This window comes from Lissotriton vulgaris, chromosome 4_1 (assembly GCF_964263255.1).
Source record: "Lissotriton vulgaris chromosome 4_1, aLisVul1.2, whole genome shotgun sequence".
NCBI lineage: Eukaryota > Metazoa > Chordata > Amphibia > Caudata > Salamandridae > Lissotriton > Lissotriton vulgaris.
Genome location: NC_141691.1, coordinates 174,184,865 through 174,205,672, shown reverse-complemented (window position 1 = coordinate 174,205,672; position 20,808 = coordinate 174,184,865). Strand labels below are relative to the sequence as shown.

The following is a 20,808-nucleotide window of genomic DNA, read 5'->3' as shown; positions in this document are numbered from 1 at the left end:
AAAACAGGTTGATCTGCCACTGTTATTACTCCTCTAAAACACAAGGTCAAGAAGCAAGCTCCCCCCCGAAACATGGCCCAGGAGCAAGAATCCCCTCTAAACTTGTCACAGAGGGAGCGATGAGCATAAATAATTTACAGCAGTCTGCACAGTGCACAGGTCTACAGATGAGAAAGCAGGCAAGCATACTGGACAGAGAACTCACAGTTGATCACAGAAAAGAGCTGAAGTCCACTACTCCAGCGCACAGGTGGCTGGAGCCAAAAAGATAACTTCTGCAGGAGGGAAAAGCAGCCAAGAGCATAAACTGCCTACTTGCACACAATCAGATGAATATACACATTACAACCATGATGGGAATTAGTTCTCAATCTAGCAACTTTGGAAGGATTAAAAGCATAAACCACACATCAACTCCCCTTATTTGTATGTGTTGTCCCTCTTGACATCACAGTAATTCCACATTAAAAAAAGCTGAAAACTTTATAGACTCCAACAGCATTCCCCTAACGCAGAATTCACCCTTTATGGGGGGCCAACAACTGACTTAAATTTCACAACTAAAACTACATGGGATACCACAAGCAACGGGTGAAAATTAAGGTGAATGAGTATAGAGAGCTGGAGAACAGAGCCCATCCAATGCACCGAGGAGCCACGGTTGTACGTTCACAGAGAGAAAAAAGTAACAGACGAAAAGAGCACACGGCTAACTTCCATAGACCTAGAAAGGGATGCATACAAGGACTTTAGAGACAGTTAAAAGCGGACGACCAACAATCTGCGCGAAGGAGAAAAATTTTAGAGATATGAGGTAAGGGGCAGCCCACCTCCCTGCACCCAGAAGTGGGTATATTCAGCGCGCACAGAGCAGGTGGAACCCTTCACTCTGCACCCATCTGGATCAGAGGGGTCAATGGGACGGACACAGAGTGGAACGCAGGACTCTTGCGACCCTGTACCAAGGTGAATGTGAGGTGTACAGAGAGGCAGGGGGGAGGGGACCATTTCCCTGAGCCCTAGAGAGGGGGTAGTATATGAGGTGTGTGTACAGAGAGTAGGCGAAGACCTACTCTCTCCACCCAAAACACAGGGGCATTAAGGGGCCCATCCTGCTGAATCAGGGATACACAGGTTAGAGAAAGACACACAAACACAGTACATCACTGAGGGTCTAATCATTTTAAGCATGATTAAATTATGTACTGGGAAGAACAGATCCAACAAGCCCTTGCACAAATTGCAGGACTGGGAGGCATCTTTCAAAAAGCGAGTAATTCTGCCGTGGGATGTTTGAAGAAGTTAGTGCTAGGGAAGGCCCCTGTTATGGCTGAGTTTATAGCACAGTCTTTGAAACTGAGGGAGGTAGCTGGCACCAGAGACGGGTTTCAGGTAGGGGCTGGAGTTGGTTCTTTAGTTATGGTTGGTAAAAGGATGGAGTCGTTAAACGGGGGAGAGGCAACCCCCCCCTCCCCTCCCCCCCAGGGTAAAGGGAGATCACAAGACTGGGGTGCAAGTGGAGGGTCATGGAAGGCGGGTCGGTACCAAGTGAAGATGTTCTGTGAAAGGAGGTACGGCCTATGCCCCCACTGCTACAGCCTCATGACATACTGGAGGTTTTAGGGTGATCTTATCACTGGTAGTGTATCTGCTCCACAGCTGCATCCCTGGAAGTCCCTTAACTGCAGCCTCTTCTCTCTGCTCAGTGGCAGTGCCAGAGCGGCTGACTGGGTGTCTCTGTCTCTTTCCTGTCCCACGCTGCTGGCTCTCCTCTTCTGGTGGCTGCCCCTTTCTCCCTTCCCTTCCCGGCACCTGCCCCTCCCAGAGCCCACCCTGACAGGGAGGCACACCTATCCCCTTTACAGGCTGCTCTCTGCCGAGCTAGTCTGGTCTGTAATTCCCTGAGATGCCTCTCTCTGCACCCTGTTCTGACCCTCTGATAGTTTCATCCGGGTCTTTCCTCTGAGCAGCCTGCCCACTGCTCTGATCATAGCTTCTGTGAGCCTGTCTCTGCCCCCGTGGCGAGCCTCTTTCTCCCGCAGACCGGCTTTTCCCCTAGAGCCACAGGCAGACAGTCTCTTCTCCGTCCCACCGCATAAGAACACATAGCTGACAAGGTTTCAGATTGCTATGTGTGACATTTCCATAATTTCAGAGTAATTAAGAACGACATTTCACCGACTATGAGTGACACTTTCTCTCGAAAAAAATCAAGAAGATAAGATGAGGGAAACAAATATAAGAAATTACACTCATTTGAACAACGTGACTGCGTCAGCAAAAATAAATTTCCATAGCATAGCAGTCAGTGCAACAGTAGATGTTGCACGGGGCAATGTAGGTCTGAGACTGGCCTGATTCACCATAGCACAGTAAGTCACTGTATGTGTTATAATCTGACACTGTACAACCAGCACTAGCTGCCTTATCGCGCTCTGCCAAAAAGGACTTTGCTAATTAACACACACACACGCAACCACCGCATCCCCCTCACATCACCACCTCCCCCGCCCCCTCCCACGCGCTGAGGCTGAATAAACTGAAGCACTATATATAGGGCTTACAAATAAATATTTGAATATTTCTACCAGGTAACTCCGTGTAACCAGCACTGCTCGAGTCACTTTCATTAACTGCGCAATGTATTCCAGGAGCTGTGTGTAGTGCTGACCGGTCCAGATTAGCTGGTCCAACTGAACAAAGCAACAGTGCTGATTATTAAAAGAAAAGTCCAGGGCAGGCACATGTGTGAGAGAGTGCAGGCGGAGAAGGCAGCCCGGCAGGGTGCAGCTGCAGCATAATGGAGTCGGGAGGGCTCACAGGCGCTTTCCAAATTTATGTAATTTGAGCAACCTGCTGAACTCAAGAATCATAGTTTGCTGGGAACTGTATACTAGGTGTTTGGACCGTTCGTTCTGCGCTTCGCTTCCCTCCCCCATAGCAACTTTACTTGATTGATAACGTTTTTACAGAAACAGAACCCTTCAGATAGAGCAGTGCAACAGCAGTTTCTGTTAAAGACACCTTGCAAAACGGCATTCGAAGATAAACACCAGACAGCTTCTGTCCTCTAGGCAGCCTCAGGCCTGGTCCTCCTCTGTCGGGGGTCTGTCTCTAAGACCCCTACACAGCCATTGTCTTTTAGTGCTCTGGGGGCTTGTGTCTGCTGCCTCCTAGGCCCCTCTCCCGAGCCTGGTCTGTGTCTCCAGCCTGCCCCGCTCCCCTCTTAGGGCCCTGTGCCCGTCTATCTGCTCCTGCGCACCCACACAGGCCTCTACCTGCCAGCAGCCGCAGAGACAGTGCAGTTCTCTGTCCATCTATGCGTCAGCCACGCAGCTCGACTTCTGGGGCAGCGGCATCGTGCTTCCAGATCACAGAGCCAGGGAGCTGGAGGTCAGAGACCCGTGTTTATTGGATTTAATGTCTTCTTGTCCGTGGGACAAAATAGACATTAAATCTTCTTGTTCATTGTAAAAATCTACATGGTTCGGGCGTCGGGCGATATGATTCCCCCACCCCTGGTGTGTCTGTGTGTGTGTGTGTCTGTGTGTGTGGCTCTGGGTGTCTGTGTGTGTGGCTCTGTGTGTGTGTGTGTGGCTGGCTCTGGGTGTGTGTGTGTGTGGCTCTGTGTGTGTGTGTGTGGCTCTGGGTGTGTGTGTGTGGTAGTAATTGCTGTCTGCTGAGCTCGTCCGTAGGGTACAATAGGTCTCACATTTGCGAGAGATTAAGCTAATGGCAATGTAAATGACAATGCCATTTATGTATCTGTTTTCAAAACCAACACATAAATAAAAATGTTGTCATTTACAATGCCAATAGCTCTAACTTTTCCAAAGGTGAAATCATTGCATTGTAAATGCTTGTTGGTTTTGTCATTGGTAGATTTGTCATTTATCCTGATCAGAATTCAGCATTGCACACAAGGAAATAAAGCTAAGTGGAAACACCAGTTTACTAAATTTCAGTGCCACCTAGTGGTCAGTATTAAACTTGCAGCAAAATATGGAAGACCCAACATAACATACATTGAAGAATACTATAAATCAGCATTGGCAATGCCAATTTGTCTTGCTTGTATGTAAAGGTAAACTAGACCAATTGGCATTACCAATGGTTGCTCAGTTGAGTCCGCCATTTACGCAGCAATCTTATCACATGTTTATAACATCATAGAAAGGAAAGTAGCTGGAATAATGCAGGAGTATGTGGAATTGCAAAGTATGTTCCACAACCAGAAGTCTGATTTCACACTTTTGCTATGAGCAGCTACTGCCCTACCAAACATCAGGGAAGACCACCTCACACCCTTCTTCAGCTTCAGATCTTCCAGTGCTTAGGTTACAGTGGGTTCACACAGTGGATGGATGATCCTTTGTATTCACGGCACATAACAAATGCCATAATCTTCCTTTTATCCTACTCTAACACAGAAAAAGGCCATTATTTAGAATTCTGCTGAAGTTGTTGTATTTGCTGAAAGTGACTGTCTCTGTTAACTCTGGTTATCCTCATCTCCTACTGGGGGTTATCCATTGCTAGGAGCAGTGCTCTTATACACTACTTTCATCATCATCATGACTCTGTTTACATGGATGAAATGGATGGATATCCCAGTGACTGCAGTGCAGTGGTTCTAAGTATTCTTCCAGAATCACAGCCAACAATTTGGATCAGTCAAATGCTCCAGAATAAGGGTACCCTATGCTCTGCCAAGGAACCTTGCCTCTGTGCCCTCCTATTAACATTTACAGGTGAACAGTGGAGCAGGTAATACAACAGCTGCAAATACCAAAATTCTAAAAAAATTCTTAAGGCAATGGCCTTCTGGACGCTGCTTGCAATGTCTGCTTTGTATAGAGAAGGCTGTTTACTTCCAAAGGCACTACCTAACGCTAGATGTAACAGGCAGCTCAGACCTGCTACAGAAAATAACCCAGATAGAAAAAAAATTGTTACCAGAAAAACCTAGTTGCTGACCAGGCCAAGCAACAGAGTGACAAGCAGAGAAATAACAACAGGAACTGGGGAGGTGTGGAGTCCGTCCACAGAGTCCAGTCGGGGAGTAGTGCTTCAGGAACAATTGCAACTCAACTGGACTGCACAAGGGAGCTCTTCTTTTTATAGTGGAGAAACAGGATATGACTTCATTCCAAAACAATGGAGGGGCCATTTTGGATTTAGAAGGAAAGGAAGAATTAGCATTGTCATATAGTTAAAAAATAAATAAGTGCAGCAACTCTAGAAAATAATGCATAATCTAAAGTTGTAATGAATGATACATTAATTTCGAATTCTTAATTGTTTTCCTGCATGTGGTGTATGCTCAGTTTAGCCCAAGTATATGGTGATCCTATATCAAAAGCATAGCCCCACCTTCAGGCTCCACCCTCACAGCCACATTACCCCCTTCCTTATACCACGTCACCGCCTCTTCACTCGTCATCCCTAATTCACTACCCGCGTACGCCTTTCCGAACGCGCATTCAAGTGCTACACCTTCCAGGGCCACTCCAGCTGTGAGCTCCTCAACCTGCAAATGGGTACAGGGGAGGCCTCCAACCGCGCCTTCACAGGTGTATCCAGACCATGCATCCGCAGGTAAAGATGAAGTGATAGAAGGAGAAGGTAAGCGAGGGGAAGGGAGCAGTGGCAGAAGAGGATAGAGGTACCAGAGAAGGAAAACTAGTAGATGGGACAACGCAGGAGACTTAGTCAGGGGTCTTAATTGTTTACATTGGAACAAAAAAAAAGCTGGTCTGTATTTTTTGGTGAAAAACACAGCTGACCCCACACCAGACAATGCACTTTAGGAAAAAACTGAACATTCTAGATGATACAACCGTGTGATCTTGTCAAGACACTCCATGTCTAATGTGGAAGTCCTTAGGACAGGCTAAAGTCTAGTTTTAATTACTACTATGAAAGGGAATACTGCAGTGGAAGCGTGGGAGCTAGAAAAAGAAGGAGAGATGATAGGACGATAGGGGATGAAAGGAAAAGAACATGTGGTCCAGTGAGACTCTGGAACACTCACCCCCCCCCCCCCCCCCCCGCCCCCACTGCACCAAAAGTGTGGGCTGATCACTCCCGCCCTGTACTTACAGTCCCTTATGTGCCAAATTTGGAGGTGTTTAGACAAATGCTTATCCGTCAGCACTAATCACCAAATAAAAGTAAAGGGAATTGCTGGAAAATGGCTGTCGTTCTTTTGTGGGGATCCTCGTTAATATTTTTAAGCACAACTTTATCCTCTGCATGTTTATTCTTTATCCACTCTAAATTCCATTTGGCATCTGAAACTGCTTCATGTTACGAGGCTCAGAATGTGCCTTTCCTCCATCACTCAGAAAGTGGCGGCAAACGCACAGAACTGCAGTCATCGAAACCGAGGCTGGTCAGACTGACAGCCATGTTTATATGTAACCGAATGTGCTCTATTGAGTATACAAAACCTCAGGTTAATATTATCAAAGAGTCCAAGGGAAAAAGTGTACTCAATCAAATGACCTGGGTGTCATTTTAATAAGAAAGTCTCCTAGATACAATTCAGAATATTTTTGTAATATTTTAATTTTTTCAAGGTGCCTGGAAGAGCTTAAATTATGATCCTGAATATTATATAAATCCCCTTGATGCAGACATCATAGATTTACATAATATTGTCCATAGAGCAGCTTTTTGCTGCTAGCCCTTTGCATTCAACACACGTTTAAATCTTGTGATTGAACCTCTGTTTCTTGTAAAAACTCGAATATGTGGCAGCGACGATTTCTATTTTTGGAAAGAAATGGAGAGATTTTAAAGGGAATTATGCACGCGACTGCAACATTTTCGATTTTCTCACAGGAAGCAGAGGTTCAATCACAAGATTTGAAATATTTACTTATAACTACGTCACCTGTAAACAGCCTTGATAAAGGCGTGAAACACGTGTTGGCTGCATAAGCCAAGCTGCAAAAAGCTCCATAATGGACAATAATATGTAAATCTATGGGGGGGGGACGCACTTTTCATTTTCACTGCTCTTTCTTAGGACTCTTGTCGCTGCCCTGCTGGTTTTTGTGTGTGAATCCTGGGTGGGACTGCTGCTGGTTGCCCTGACCGTTAATGCCATAACCGCGCCGGGAATCGGACGGGGACTACACCCCCCAGAATTCTTCAGTGGCGCAGTTTGCCGCGTCGGAGCACAGCGCCAGGAGGTGCCCGAAACCACCTTAGGCCTCCCGCAGCGCGAGACGCGCGCGGGCGTGTCCGGGCCAACGGCAGGCCCATCCGCACCCTTCTAAGCCAGGAGGAGGTAGGTCAGGGCCACCTCCCTTTCATCGGTGAACTTGAGTCGTTAAGGACTTGTTTAGTGTGATTTTTAATAGCTATATTGGTCCTTTTTTGCACTTTTAAGATATTAGTAACATTTGTGTATATTTGTTTGCCTATGTTTTATTAAAAAATCCACCATGAGCAAGGGTAGTCGTAAGGGGACATGGGGTCCAAGGGTTGTGGGCACCCTCAATGCATTTCTCCTGCGGGCTGAGTCAGTTCTTAACCACAAAATACAGCTCACCCAAAGGAGACTATCATTGGTACCTCAATATGCTTTGATTAAAGACCCCCTAGTTGACACCCAGCAACCGATTGATAAAATTTCAGATTGTATATTGCAAGTTCCCTTGAGGTCCCCTCAAATTAAAGCAGAAGTCTCATTGGCTGTACTTAAGGGTGGGCACGCTCCCCAATAATAACTTTATAACTAAGTGGTGTAACACACACACAGCCCATTTTGTGTGGACTCGACAGAAAGAATAGGTCATATCTTTTTTTGTCTGTCCCGCGTACAGCAAACCAAGATCTAGGTGGCTGAAACCCACCTGTGCTAATATGTGTATTAGAACCAGCCTTGAGGCTCTCCGAATCCTCAAAACATCAGTGGCTGGACCGGTTGTGGTTGCAGTAGCCAAGTATCTAGGCTGGGTATGGGTGCTCCGCTGGAAAGAGACGAGGCAGAGGCATTGATCCATTCCCAGATAAGCCTCCATATATATTGAAATATCTATTATGTATTACCCCCCTTAGATAAAATGTACTTACTGTAAATGCAGAGCACCAATTTTAGGACATCCGTCATGGGTTTTTTACAGTTTTTTTTAATGTTTTAAAGCTTTTATATATATTTATAAATAACTTTTAATGAATATACAAGGTGCTTGATTGGATATATTGTATCAGTTTTCTCAACTATAATGTGTAGCTCCATTTTCTTTTTAATATATACTATGTACATGTGTTTTAACTTTTGTGATTTTATGTAAATCGAAATAAAGTTATAAATGAAATGAAATGTAAATCTATGATGCCTGTATCAAGGGAATTCATACATTATTCAGGATCAGAATTTGAGCTCTTCGAAGCAAAAATATATATATTATTTTAAGTCGCATCTAAGAGACTTTTTCATATTATTAACCTGAGGCTTTCTACACTCTTTAGAGCATATTCAATTGATTACTGAGAGGTGTAGGCCCGACCCTTACATGATTGTCAACAAATTCCATCCTATTTGATTTCTCCTGGCACATAAAAGGGTAATATCCAACGGGCCGGGAGCGTGTCGGACCTCTAGTACAGAATGTATATATTTAAATTTGCTTTAAGTGTGCCATGTCATGATCCTTCTCATCCTGTAACGTGTGGCCTGTCAATCATGACATTTTTTCCTAAATGTATGATATATTTCACAAACTGTGTAACCTCAACCATACATTAACGATGTATCCTACATAACTTCTTGCCCCCGAACCTTGAAACCCATTTCAGACCTGCACCTTAGCTGCAGAAATTGCCGTCTCCCCTGTACTCTTCAGCAGTTTGCTGTGTATTCCAACCCAATGCCTCAGCACCAAGAAACAATTAAGTAAGTTTTGCAGTGTGTTGCATAAACATCAGGGGGTGTCATTTGGGGTTTGGAGGAGCAGGGATGCCACCATAAATTGACAGAGCTCCCACTTTGTCGAACCCATTTATTTATTTATATAAAGAGTTTTATATAGCGCTGGCTAGACCCGGAGGTATCAGAGCGCTTTACGTGAGAATCAACAATGTAACAGAAAAAGTTCAACAATTACACATTAAATCCCAGAAAAATAGGCAATACAATTAGGAGAGGAGAGAGAGGAGAGTGAAAAGTAGTGGAGGGGGCAGGGGAGGTGAGAAATGGAGGATAAGGGAAGAGACAATAAGGAGAGACAAAAAGAAAGTTTGTCTAAAGACCGACTAAAGACCGACTGGGTAGGTGAGGACCCAGGAGGGAATCCACGGCCCATCTCACTTATAGCTAAACCAGGAAGCTCCATCGGGCATCAGACAAAAAAGTTCTCTCTCAATACTTAGAGAGAGGGGAGAAGGAGAGACATAAATAGAGGGAGGATGCGGGAGGAGACGACAGGAGGGACGAAAGGAAGTTCAACAATGTGGTTTAACAGTGTAACAGAAAAAGATCAACAATTACAACATTACATCAGACAATCAGCAATACATTAGGAGAGGAGAGAAAGGAAGTGAGGGGTAGGTGAGGTGAGAACGTGAGGATAAGGGAAGAAACAACCGTGGAGACGAGATGAAGTCTGTCTAAAAACCGACTGGGTAGGTGACGACCAAGGAGGGAATCCACTGTCCATCTCCACTATAGCTAAACCAGGTAGCTCCATCGGGCATCAGACAAAGTAGTTCAGTCTCAAGTGTCGAGGGAAGAGGATCGCAAAAAAACAGGATGGGAGGGAGATACGGCAGAAAGACGAAGGAAAGTCTGTCCAGAGACCGGCTGGATAGGTGACGGTCGAGGGGGAAATCCCAAAACCCATCTCCTTTGTAGCTATCATGTAGCTCCACCGGGCTTTGGCCAAATAGCTAGGTCTCAATGAGAAATATTAAATAACATGAAGGGCAAAGTAAATGGAGTGTAGAGGAGAGGGAACAGGGATGGTGAGAAAGGGAGGATATGGGAGGAGACAACAAGGAGAGATGAAATGAAATCTGTCTAAAGGCCAACTGGGTAGGTGACGAGCAAGGCGGGACTCCATGGCCCATCTCCCCTATAGCTAAACCAGGTAGCACCATCAGGCATCAGACAAAAAAGTTCAGTCTCAATACATTGAGAGAGGGGAAAAGTAGAGATATAAATAGAGGCGGGAAGAGACGACAGGAGAGACGAAAGGAAGTCTAGCCAAAGACCGACTGGGTAGGTGATGTCCAAGGAGGGAATCCCCGACCTGTCTCCCCTATAGCTAAACCAGGTAGCTCCATCGGGCATCAGACAAAATAGCTAGCTCTCAAATGACGCGGGAAATTCACAGGTAAACCGGGTGGGGACTAGGGCAAGGACAGGTGGGGGCAAAGGTTAGTATCAGAAAAGAGGAGAGGAGTAGAGCAGGGAGGGGAAGGGGGTAGGTAGTTTGGTAAAAAAGTTCCCATGGATCAGCTGCGAGGCATTCAAAAAGCAAGTCCGTCAGCTTGTAGTTTGGCGGTGATCAGGTCAGACAGCTTGTCAGGTCCGATCTCAATTGGTCAATGAAGGATTTAATCTCCTGACAGAGCTCGGTGCTTAGTTCAGTTTTAAAGTCTTTAACCCCTTCGATGCTTGTGACAAGGTCAGCTCGTCATGGGTGTTACCTGCGCCGTGCTTGTGACGAGCTGACCTTGTCACAAACAATGGGAAAATATAATTTTCAGCACAGGAGGACAATATCACTAGCACCCAAGGTGTTAAGCATGGTCATTAGATCTGTCTTCGTGAGAGCCATGGCTGCCCCGCCCGCTTCTCCCCTTAGTGTTGGGCGCTTGTCGAGTGTTGAAAAGAAATCCGATACCTTGCTGGTCGTCTTGCCCGTCTCCTTATTTGGCGGCATAGGGATGAGGCCTCCCAAGTCTTCGCGGCTCTGACTAATGTGTTTCTCGTCACTCCGAGTGTAGCCACAACTGATACCCAGGGAAAGGCGCGAGAGAGGCCCACCCTGTTTCCAGGCCCCCCTTCAGATCAGTAGCAGGACCAGTCCGGGCCCTCCACAAGTGTTGGTGGTCAGTATCGGGGCGCCACCACAAGCGCCATGCTAGGCAGCGTGCGCTATGTAGGAAAAAGGTACCTTAGGTATTAATAAGGGTGCGTGCAGTAACCGGCCCAGTGCTAAGTGAGGTGAGGTCTCCAGGTGGTGTAGAGGCGCCTCTTTACAGATGCTGATGCCATGAGTCAGGGAGGCTGATGCAAAAGAAGGCCGTCGATTGGGAGCCCCGTGCCGGCGTATCCTTGATTGTGCACCCCGAGAAGCCACGTGTGCTGGCCAGATCACATAGGGGAAAGGTTTGATCCCTCGGTCCAGAGCATTCCTGCCGACAAACTCATGGTGGGCCCAGAGGGTAGCCCGTCACTCTACCCCTCAAGCGCGCTCTCCCCAGACGCTCAGGCAGTTATCCGCAGGGAAAAGGAGACAGTCAGTACAGATCGCCGCCATAAGAAGGCATTGCAGCTGCCATATTAGGGTCAGGCAGGTGCATTGTAATGCCCCGCCGTTTCCACCGCTTCTAGAGACCCCCAGAGCGCTTCGCAGGGCTCACCGTCAATATCTTCAAGGCGCCGGTGTATCCTCCCAGCTTCCACAGTCGCGACGCCGCTCCAAGGGATCGGGCTGTCTCCCGCTACGGGAGAGCTCATTGAGAGAGGAAGGAACAGTATGGTTCCTAAGGGCAGAGCCTTTTCTGGAAGCACCATTGAAAACCATTGACCTTCCAAGGTCAACAGGGTCACAGCGGCAGATGTCCCTCCCCACACCCACTATTTATAGCATGGCGCCTGCCACTGATTTCTTCTGGCTAGGTGGACCAAGTGAGTCATGTTGTACTTGGAGATAAAAAGCTCGATTTGGTGCGTGTATGGGAAATTCATTGCTTTTTAGATGCAGCCCCCTGAATTGGGGGTTGGGTTTCTGAAAAGCAAGGAGAATGCATTCAGTTTTGATGAAGATGCATTGGCTGCATCAGTTGATGTATATGCATCACAGAGGTGCCCACGAGGTTGACGGGGATATCTCAGTAGGGTGTGGTGGTTGATTAACTGGAGACGCTCTAGTCACGAGCCGACTGGACTACGGAAACACCCTCTACGCCGGTACCACCGCAAAAATCCAGAAAAAACTCCAACGCATCCAGAACGCCTCAGCCAGGCTCATATTAGACATACCGCGTAAAGAACACATCTCTGGCCACCTGAAAAACCTCCACTGGCTCCCCGTCAATAAGAGGATTACTTTTCGGCTCCTAACCCACGCTCACAAAGCTCTCTACGAAATCGGACCCGAATGCCTCAACACACGACTGTCCTTCTACACCCCCTCCCGCCAGCTACGATCCTCCAACCAAGCCCTTGCCACTGTACCTCGCATCAACAAAACCACCATGGGAGGTAGATCCTTCTCCTACCTGGCAGCTAAAACCTGGAACTCACTCCCCACTCATCTTCGCCTTACTCAGAACCACCTAGCATTCAGAAAGCAACTTAAAACGTGGATATTTGACAAGTAATTCCCCACCCTTCTTCAAGCGCCTTGAGACCCTCTGGGTATGTAGCGCGCTATACAAATTTATTGACTTGACTTGACTTGACAAGCCTCACCCAAGAACTATAACTCACACCCTTGCCTAAGAATTGTGCAGGGTTATGCCTCTTGGCACATAAGTGTCCCTCAAGCACCTCAGCTCCTCTCTCTCCCCTTTCTCCGCCCTGTCTTGTCCACCTGCTTTTCTCGCTCACCTTCCTTCACCTCCTCGCCCTTTAGCACATAGTGCTTGCAGTCCGCGCATACCTACAAAGGCTTCCAATTTTTGGAAGCCAAATGGCTTCATTTTAGCTTTTCCTGCACAATGCTTTCTTTCCTATGTCTTCCTCTTACCTGTTCCTGAATGTGGACATGTGTGATGTTAGTTTATCACAATGGGTCTTCCAAGAGGCTACAGATCTCTTTTACTAGGCCTTTGTACTTGAGATCATGTGCCAACTGCTATCTAGTGTCCAAGTCACGTTCCCAGATCCCTAAGAGTAAGCCCCTTTAGGGTTTCTTCCAACCTGCAGCGGCCCTTGCTTTTTACCCTCCATAGCCGTTAAATCTTGGAGGGCTAAGCAAACTTCACCTCCACTTTGAGAGCGATATCCCTTTTGGCTCAGGAAAATAAAACATTCCCACTCACTCGTTTTCTTAACAAACATGTCTTTGCAGGACATGAGAGAATTATACATTAATTTGAATAAATTAAACCAGGGGAGAGCCTTCTCCAGTCCTGGGGTCCTCCCTTGGTGCCTAAATACTTTCATATTGTAGACGAACAAGAACATTTGTCTGACCTCAACAACTGTGATGGGACCCCTGGCAGTCTGAGAGGAAAAACGTGCATAGAAATAGAATTTTCATAAGGGTTTCCACAGTTACCACGTAAGTAAATGGATTTTAAGTGTCACTTGTGCTTTCTCTCTCTTGACTTAACACATTGTTATGTATTTAACTGGTTTGTAGTTCAGGGTTTGTTCTGTGCCCACTCTAAATTACTTAAGTGCACTTGTTTCCCTTACGTAATGCACAATATTGTGCATTATATAAGTACAATGTGGGTGTCTCCCTAGAAAACACTTATTAAGATATGACATCATAATTTAGAAAGCGAAGTAAAATGTTTGGGATTTTTCTGAGAACCTTCTTTAAATAACGTCTGGTCTAAGAAAAGTGTCTCTGGTGTAACATAAATTTGAATGAATAATAAAGCAAAACGATTTCATGACAAATAAATAACCATTATTTCCTGTGCAAATAGGTAAGCATAGATTTACTATTCTTAACTCCACATCTACGTACCTTGAAGATATATATATTGTTATGGTACATGTATGTGGAGTTGTATTATAGTACAATTTTGCTTACCTAGAGAAACTTACCTTCACAATATTTTTGTCCTCGATATTCTTTTTTTTTTTTCAAAAACCTTTATTCAAGAAAGAAGGAGATACATGCGCAGGCCCACAACCAGCATGGTCGGCCGCAAAGTCAGTCAATGAAAACAGGAGAAACTAAAGCCAATCAGTAAACAGGATATATCAATGTACAACAGATGTGGTTGTGGGGTTCGCAAACAGGATATGAGGTTTTCATTTTTAAATTTTAGTAAAGAAGTAGGGGCTGCAACAACAAGGACATCACACCTTACAGGATAGAAACACAAAGGAGACGATTGGGACTTACCCCAATCACAGTCGGAGATAGGCTATGACTAAAGCAACTATGCAATCTGGGCAGCCACGGCGATAATACTGGACAATAAACCACAGTACAATAATCCACATTTCTAAAATTACCCCAGAGAGCCTACCCCCCAAGAACAGAAAAACAGAGACTTGTTGAAAAGCCAGAAAAAGAAAGAAAGGTGCAAGACCAAGAGACAGCCAACCCTACGAAAGAGGAAAGAACCCTCCCAAAGCCGGAAAAGAGCGATAGGGACCATAGAACAAAACAAACTAAAATAACAAACCGCCCCCGCACCCGCCACCCTGCACCCCTGTAATGGCTACGGCCTAACCCACTAACAGCGTGCCTGTCGCCCCGGAACTGCCCCACAGAAGGGAAAATATAAGAAGAAGTGGAGGAGGAGAAAAACAAACAAGCCCCCGGGCACCCGATACCCCCCGCAGGCGGTGACCCCCCATAGCACAATCATCATCAAGCAAAGCAAAACGGTCAGCATTATCACGGGGAGGACAGTCACCAGGAAACCCCCCCCCCCCCCCCCCCCCCCCATCCTACCCCCGGCCCGGTGAGGTATTCGGTGCAGTCCCGGCAAAAGTAAACGGAGCAACCCCAGGGAAATAGAAGTCAACCCTGCAAGCCTCACGAGGAGATCTATCGCCAAAGTCATAACAGTTGCAAACAAAGGGAGCGTCTCATATGGTCCAAAGCAGTGGAGAGGAGCAAGAAAACCCCAAAGTCAAAGTCAGCCCTGACCAGTGCGAATCCGTTCCGGAGCACATCCCGACCAAGCCACATCCGACCAGAGGCAGTCAAAGCGTCCATGGCAGACCAAGGCATTGAAGGTGGAGCAAAGTCCGGTCACAAAATGGCGGCATCCGTTATACAGACGGGCCGGAACAAAGGAAAATGGCGATTCCCTTCGACGGTACCCTGAGACTCGGCAATAAAGAACAGGACATCCAGCGACGATACACCATCGGATAGGAGACATAGAGGGAAGACCATGTACTGTAGCAGATGAAGGAGAAGTGAGGCCGACTCTCAAAGGAGCAAAGTCGGGCAGCCGCTCGGGCCCCTTAAGATGGCGGGTCAAATCGCTCGACTGGACCGCAGGCTTCTGTGCAGGTGCTGCGGCGTCCACGGCCGGTCGCGAGCAGACGTCGTCCAGTTTCGCCGCCAGGGAGACACATGCGCCGCTGAATTGCGAGCGGAGCGCCCCAATCGCCGCCATTACGGATCTCAATGAATGTGCGCCATCCATCCCCTCCATCCCTGGGGTCCAGAGGGCGGAGGGGGACACAATCTCCAGCCCACATCGCCGGGCTCCGGGCACACATTTGGCGATCGCAGCAACAAGGGCGCCCCAAACTGGCACACTCAGCACAGACACCGGCCGTGGGTGCAGCCCGTCAGCCCCCGGACCGGGAAACGAGGGTCAGGCACACAACCCACCGCCACGGTGCAGGAGGATCGCAGCACGTCACAGTGTCTCTTCTCCGGCACCATCCATCAATGAGGACAAGAGTCAAAAGCGGAAAGAATTATTCTAACCTGGAAGACCGGCCACAATCGCGGTCCCACAGCCGATGTTGATCAGGCCCCTCTCGGGTGTTTCAAAAATCGAGGACCCGGCGGCAGCCCGGTAGTAGGCCAAAAATGGGACACAACATAACTTTGTCGCTGAATAAGGTAGGAAATCCGGGAAAGCACCGTTGGCATCAGGCAACCTTCATACATCCAGGCACAGGGCGTGGGTAGAGGATAAACAGCAGGATAGACGGGCCGCCGGCGGAGGTCGGCGGAGCCGGGAGCTTATGCGGCCATCTTGGTTCGCGGCGAAGCTCCTCCCCTGTCCTCGATATTCTTGACACGATATTTTGTCCCACAATATTTTTCTTTCTGATATTCTGTCTAATTACCCACTTCTCCTATTGAATATTAGTTGGGTTAGTCCATCTGGCTGCACAGTGTTTCCCTTTGTGTAGAAGGTAAAGTGAAGTGTTTTTACATTGCAATAGAGGGGCGTTTGTACTCCGAAATCTGTTTCCCACTCATGTTAATGATTTGTGAATTGGTATTTTGCACCAAATTATGATTTTGCATCTCAAAGGTTATTTGTGCTTTTAAAACTGATTCCACACTCCTTCTGGTTTTTCACCAGGCCAATTTTGCTTTTGTTTGGGATTTTACACCTAAAGGGGATTTTGCTCCTAAATACGATACATGTTACTTACGGTTTTCAACACTCTTGTTGATGTTTCATCACGAGTGATTTTACACCTCATGGTGCTGTCAACCAAGTATAATATCATACTCACACACGCGCCTTTTAAAATTAATGTGACATCTATCACGTTTTCTCTCCTTATTACATGATTTTGTGCGGAAACGGATAATATAGTCTTTGCACTAAGAGCGATTTTGCAAACAGGTGTTGGTGCCCCAAAGTGAGCTTTTCGTTGCTGAGCATGTTCGCTTACTCACTCCTGTTGATATTACACCATCTTTCAATGTGATTTGGCACCTAAACAAGGTATTGCACCTAAATGCTTTTAGTATATGAGTTTCCATTGTCCTTCTGTTGTTGCAATTCGTGTGATTTTGCCCTGTAATGTGATTTTGCCCTGATAAGTGTTTCCACAGTCCTGTTAATGTTTCTCCCAGGATAGTTTTGCGCAAAAATGTGATGTTCTCCTTAATGTGATTTGTGTTCCAGAAAGAGCTTCCACATAAATGCTAATGTAGCACTAAGTGTGATTTTGCTCCAAATTATGATTTTACACTGAATAGTAATTGTAGTCCTAAATGTGATACGGCACCACAGCTTACCTGTTGGCACGTTAAACCACTACCTGTTGGCGTAGGCAGTGCTTGTCTTGTGGGCCTAGCTTCTCCCCAGCTGTCTGCTATTCTCCGTCAGATTTATGTCCTGGGAGACGTCTTAAACCGGAGAGTGGCATGCAGGGATTCAGGGTCGGCCCTCTCTGGACCGAAAAGCACTTTAATGTATACACTTCAGTTTTCAGAGCAGTCCTTGGGATACTTTCTTGGCCCTGTTTCCCAAGCTCTGTTTATCAACTTAGGGAAACAGTGTTCTTGCTAAATGTAAACACAGAGTATGGAACTTTGTGCTAACTCGCTCACTTTTATTAACGGTGCGTGCTGGGCTTCCAAACATTGAACATATTAACACAGTGCATTTTTTTTGCTTTTTTTTTTCTCTTCTGCACCAGATTCAGTTGAAAATGTCTCCACTCCCACCTCCTCCCTCCAGCCGTCGCCGGCCGTCTCCATTCACACGTCGAGAACGGCTGACCCATCTTACTCGACCGACAGTTCGGCGACCGGCACCCCGACCACGGAGGAAAACACCAGCGAGTCCGGATCCCTTTTCCTTCCCGACTATCTCTTTCTCTCGAACTGCGAGAGCGGCAAGCTGAACACCAACAGGTACAATGTCTCCGAGGCAGCCCTCTGCTGGAGCTAAAATGGCGGCATGCTTGCCTTCAATTGTGAGTGCTAAAGTACAAATGTACCGATTATACATAAATTAAGTAGGCAGCAGGACACTTCTTCCAGTAGTTAAGTTGGATTTATTAAGTTACAAAGAAAAAAATAAGACAGCAGAGCACAAAGCCTCACAGCTGACCAGACCAACTGCCAGGGCTAGAATCCCCACACCAGTTAGAACACAGCTAGGTAAGAAGATAGAAACACAAAGAAAGGACTAAAGACACCAAGAAGCCATATAGAGCTAAGTATGAATTTACAACAGTACCTCGTGGCGAGAGAAAGATAATTCCTACTGTGTCACAGGGCATGTAGTGCGGGGAGCTGGGCATCAATTCGGTAATATATAAGTGGCATCACTTTCCTTTTGACAACTAATGACATCACAGGGATGACTCCTCAGCGGCCCTTCAGCATCCCTGTGTCTGCTGCTGAGGGTTTAGGCGAAGGGAAAGGGAAAGTGATGGAAACTACATATAGTATGCAGGGAACCTGGAGCCCTTCTTGCTTTCTTCACATGGCACCGCCTTCATACCACAAATACAAGGAGCTGCATGGCCAGTCCCTGGTGCACCAAGTCCAATAGAAGGGTAGCATTTGCTTCTCTTACCACTAAGTGCCTTCCAACAGAAGCATTTTCTTACATAAAACCAAGTGACCAAGTTGGTTTTAAAAGAACCATCCAACGTTTTTCCACTTTAAATTCTGGCAGTTTGACCTGCTGAAATTTAACGAAAGGTAAAAAATGTAATGCATCCTGTACTTAACCGGATGTTCCACCCAACTAGGAATTCCGAACCCTGCACAATCGGAGGTTTACGCAGGGGGTCGATAAATTCCAACCAACATGTAATCAGGGCCATAGTCATACAAACAGGGTTAACTTCCAGTGTCACAGGGAAACTCCAGCGCCTGTCTTTAATTATCACTATTTTTATGATTTTTTAAAATATTTTTATATAGCGCAACTCATCGTAGACTGGGTAACAATGTGCTTTAGAAGTAAAACAACATCGGAGAGCAGGAAGCTTCACTACAAAGAAACTGAAGAAAGACTATACAACGAGGTGCTCCCAAAAACACAGTTATAGCAGAGTAGAATGTGAGAGCAGACAAGCAGACCAAAATGACAGTTGGGAATAACTTGTAAGAGTTGAAAGGCAGGTTGTAAGAGCAGAAAAAAGAAGGTGGGGAATGAAAGGTCTGGAAGACGTAGGGGAGGGAGCTGGAGAACACAGAAACAAACCCTAGAGGATACAGAATAGGTGAACAATGTTGTGAAAGGATAGAGGCTGGTGAGACAGGATGTCAAGCAGAGTGACACATAACCATATAGAGTTGAATTGGCTATTGGGGGATGCCACATGACTTCACACCACATTACATCCAGACAGGTCTTCTAAGACAGTTGCGCAAACTAGTCCCTCTCCTCTCCCAGTCGATGCTACGCACAGTGGTCTCGGCCACCATAGTGTCAAGACTCGACTATGGCAATGCGCTCTACTTAGGCCTGCCAAAAATGCTAACAAACAGACTTCAGGTAGTCCTAAACGACGCCGCTAGACTTATTTTCAACCTTCCGCGGAGAACGCATGCCTCTCCACTCCTAAAAAGTCTACACTGGCTGCCAATTGGACAGAGGTCCGTTTTTAAAAGCCTCTGTATAGCCCACAAAGCCATCTATGGGAAGGCCCCGACCTACATCAAGGAACGGATTGAGATTTATAGACCGGAAAGAAATCTCAGGTCCTCTGATGCCAAACTCCTTGTATGTCCTCGTTTTAAACTAGCCACAATGGGAGGGAGATCCTTCTCGGTTTTACTACCGAACCTTTGGAACGCCCTGCCTGAGACACTCCGAAAGGAGGGGAATCTACTCCGTTTCAGGAAAGCCTTGAAAACAAACTTGTTCAGAACAGCACTCAGCTTAGCTTAAGTACTCCACCCTTTTTTATATCCCGGATGTTATGTTCTGTGGTCAAAGCGCCCTGAGACCTGTAGGTGACCCGGCGCTATATAAATCCACTATAACAATAACAATAACATCCACACTGCACACAACCAGACATATATTATCCCAAAATATTCAATTCCATGCATCCAAATCATCTTTTTGCAGCTCAATGATGGAACTTTTTTGAAGAGTTGCTGGGATTATAAAGCAGGGATTGTATAAGTTGAAAAAAGAGTTTAATCGAGGAGCTTTTGCTTTGAAAGAGTCTATCTGAAGTAATTCGATCCCATGTATACTTGTTCAGATTCATGTTCAGAAATACCTTTCCCATGAAGCCTCAGGCAGCAGTGCAGTCTTAACGCATGGGCACGCTGGGCAGTTGCCCGGGGGGGGGGGGGGGGGGGGGGGCACATAAAGGGGCCGCATGTAGACCAGAATCTAGCACAAATTTTCCATTAAACATTTTTATTCCTGTGAGCGGTTGTGCAGGCAGGGCCCAGTGCACTGCTTTGTCCGGGGGCCTACAATGCTTCTAAGACGGCCCAGTTAGGCAGATGTCTGTATAAGGAGTGGGACGCATCAGCACTAATGGATAAAGGGAAGAAAAGCTCGTGTAAACCAGTTTCGAAGGTAAAACTTAAACAAATTATGGACTCTATTGAAAAACTATTTTCTCTTATCAGTTGATAGATTCAGGGTCTGTAATCCTGAAAAACTTTTTGGGCTTTTATCAAGCTATATCACAGGAGTATTTATGCCCGGATATAGATACCTAGCGTGCCATGTTAAATATATTATGTGCTGCAGAACTTCAAGTGGGCAAAACTGCAAAATCTTCAAAATATTAGATAGGTTTAATTTTTGTGAAAGTTACGTGTGTTATGTGAAATGTACTTGACTTCCTATGAAAACGGAATACAGTAGCATGCCTAGCTTACAAAATCTGACAAGATACCAGCCGGTGACTGGTTCGAGCAGAAAATGTTTCTCAGTCACATCATTCAGCAGTTTTACAATTCTGCAAGGCATTCTGTCCTCGAACCAGTCTGGTGAGACTGAATTGAAAATGAA

At 46.3% G+C, this 20,808-nt stretch overlaps 1 protein-coding gene across 1 annotated transcript in view; it reads left to right on the top strand.

The window, feature by feature from the left end:
* The window catches only part of GAB3 (GRB2 associated binding protein 3), a 394,003-nt gene that overhangs the window by 273,052 nt on the left and 100,143 nt on the right, over positions 1-20,808 (top strand). Inside the window, exon 3 of the mRNA XM_086918495.1 lies at positions 17,507-17,723. Coding sequence (XP_086774621.1) covers positions 17,507-17,723 — 217 coding nt within the window. The remainder of the gene's footprint in view (positions 1-17,506; positions 17,724-20,808) is intronic.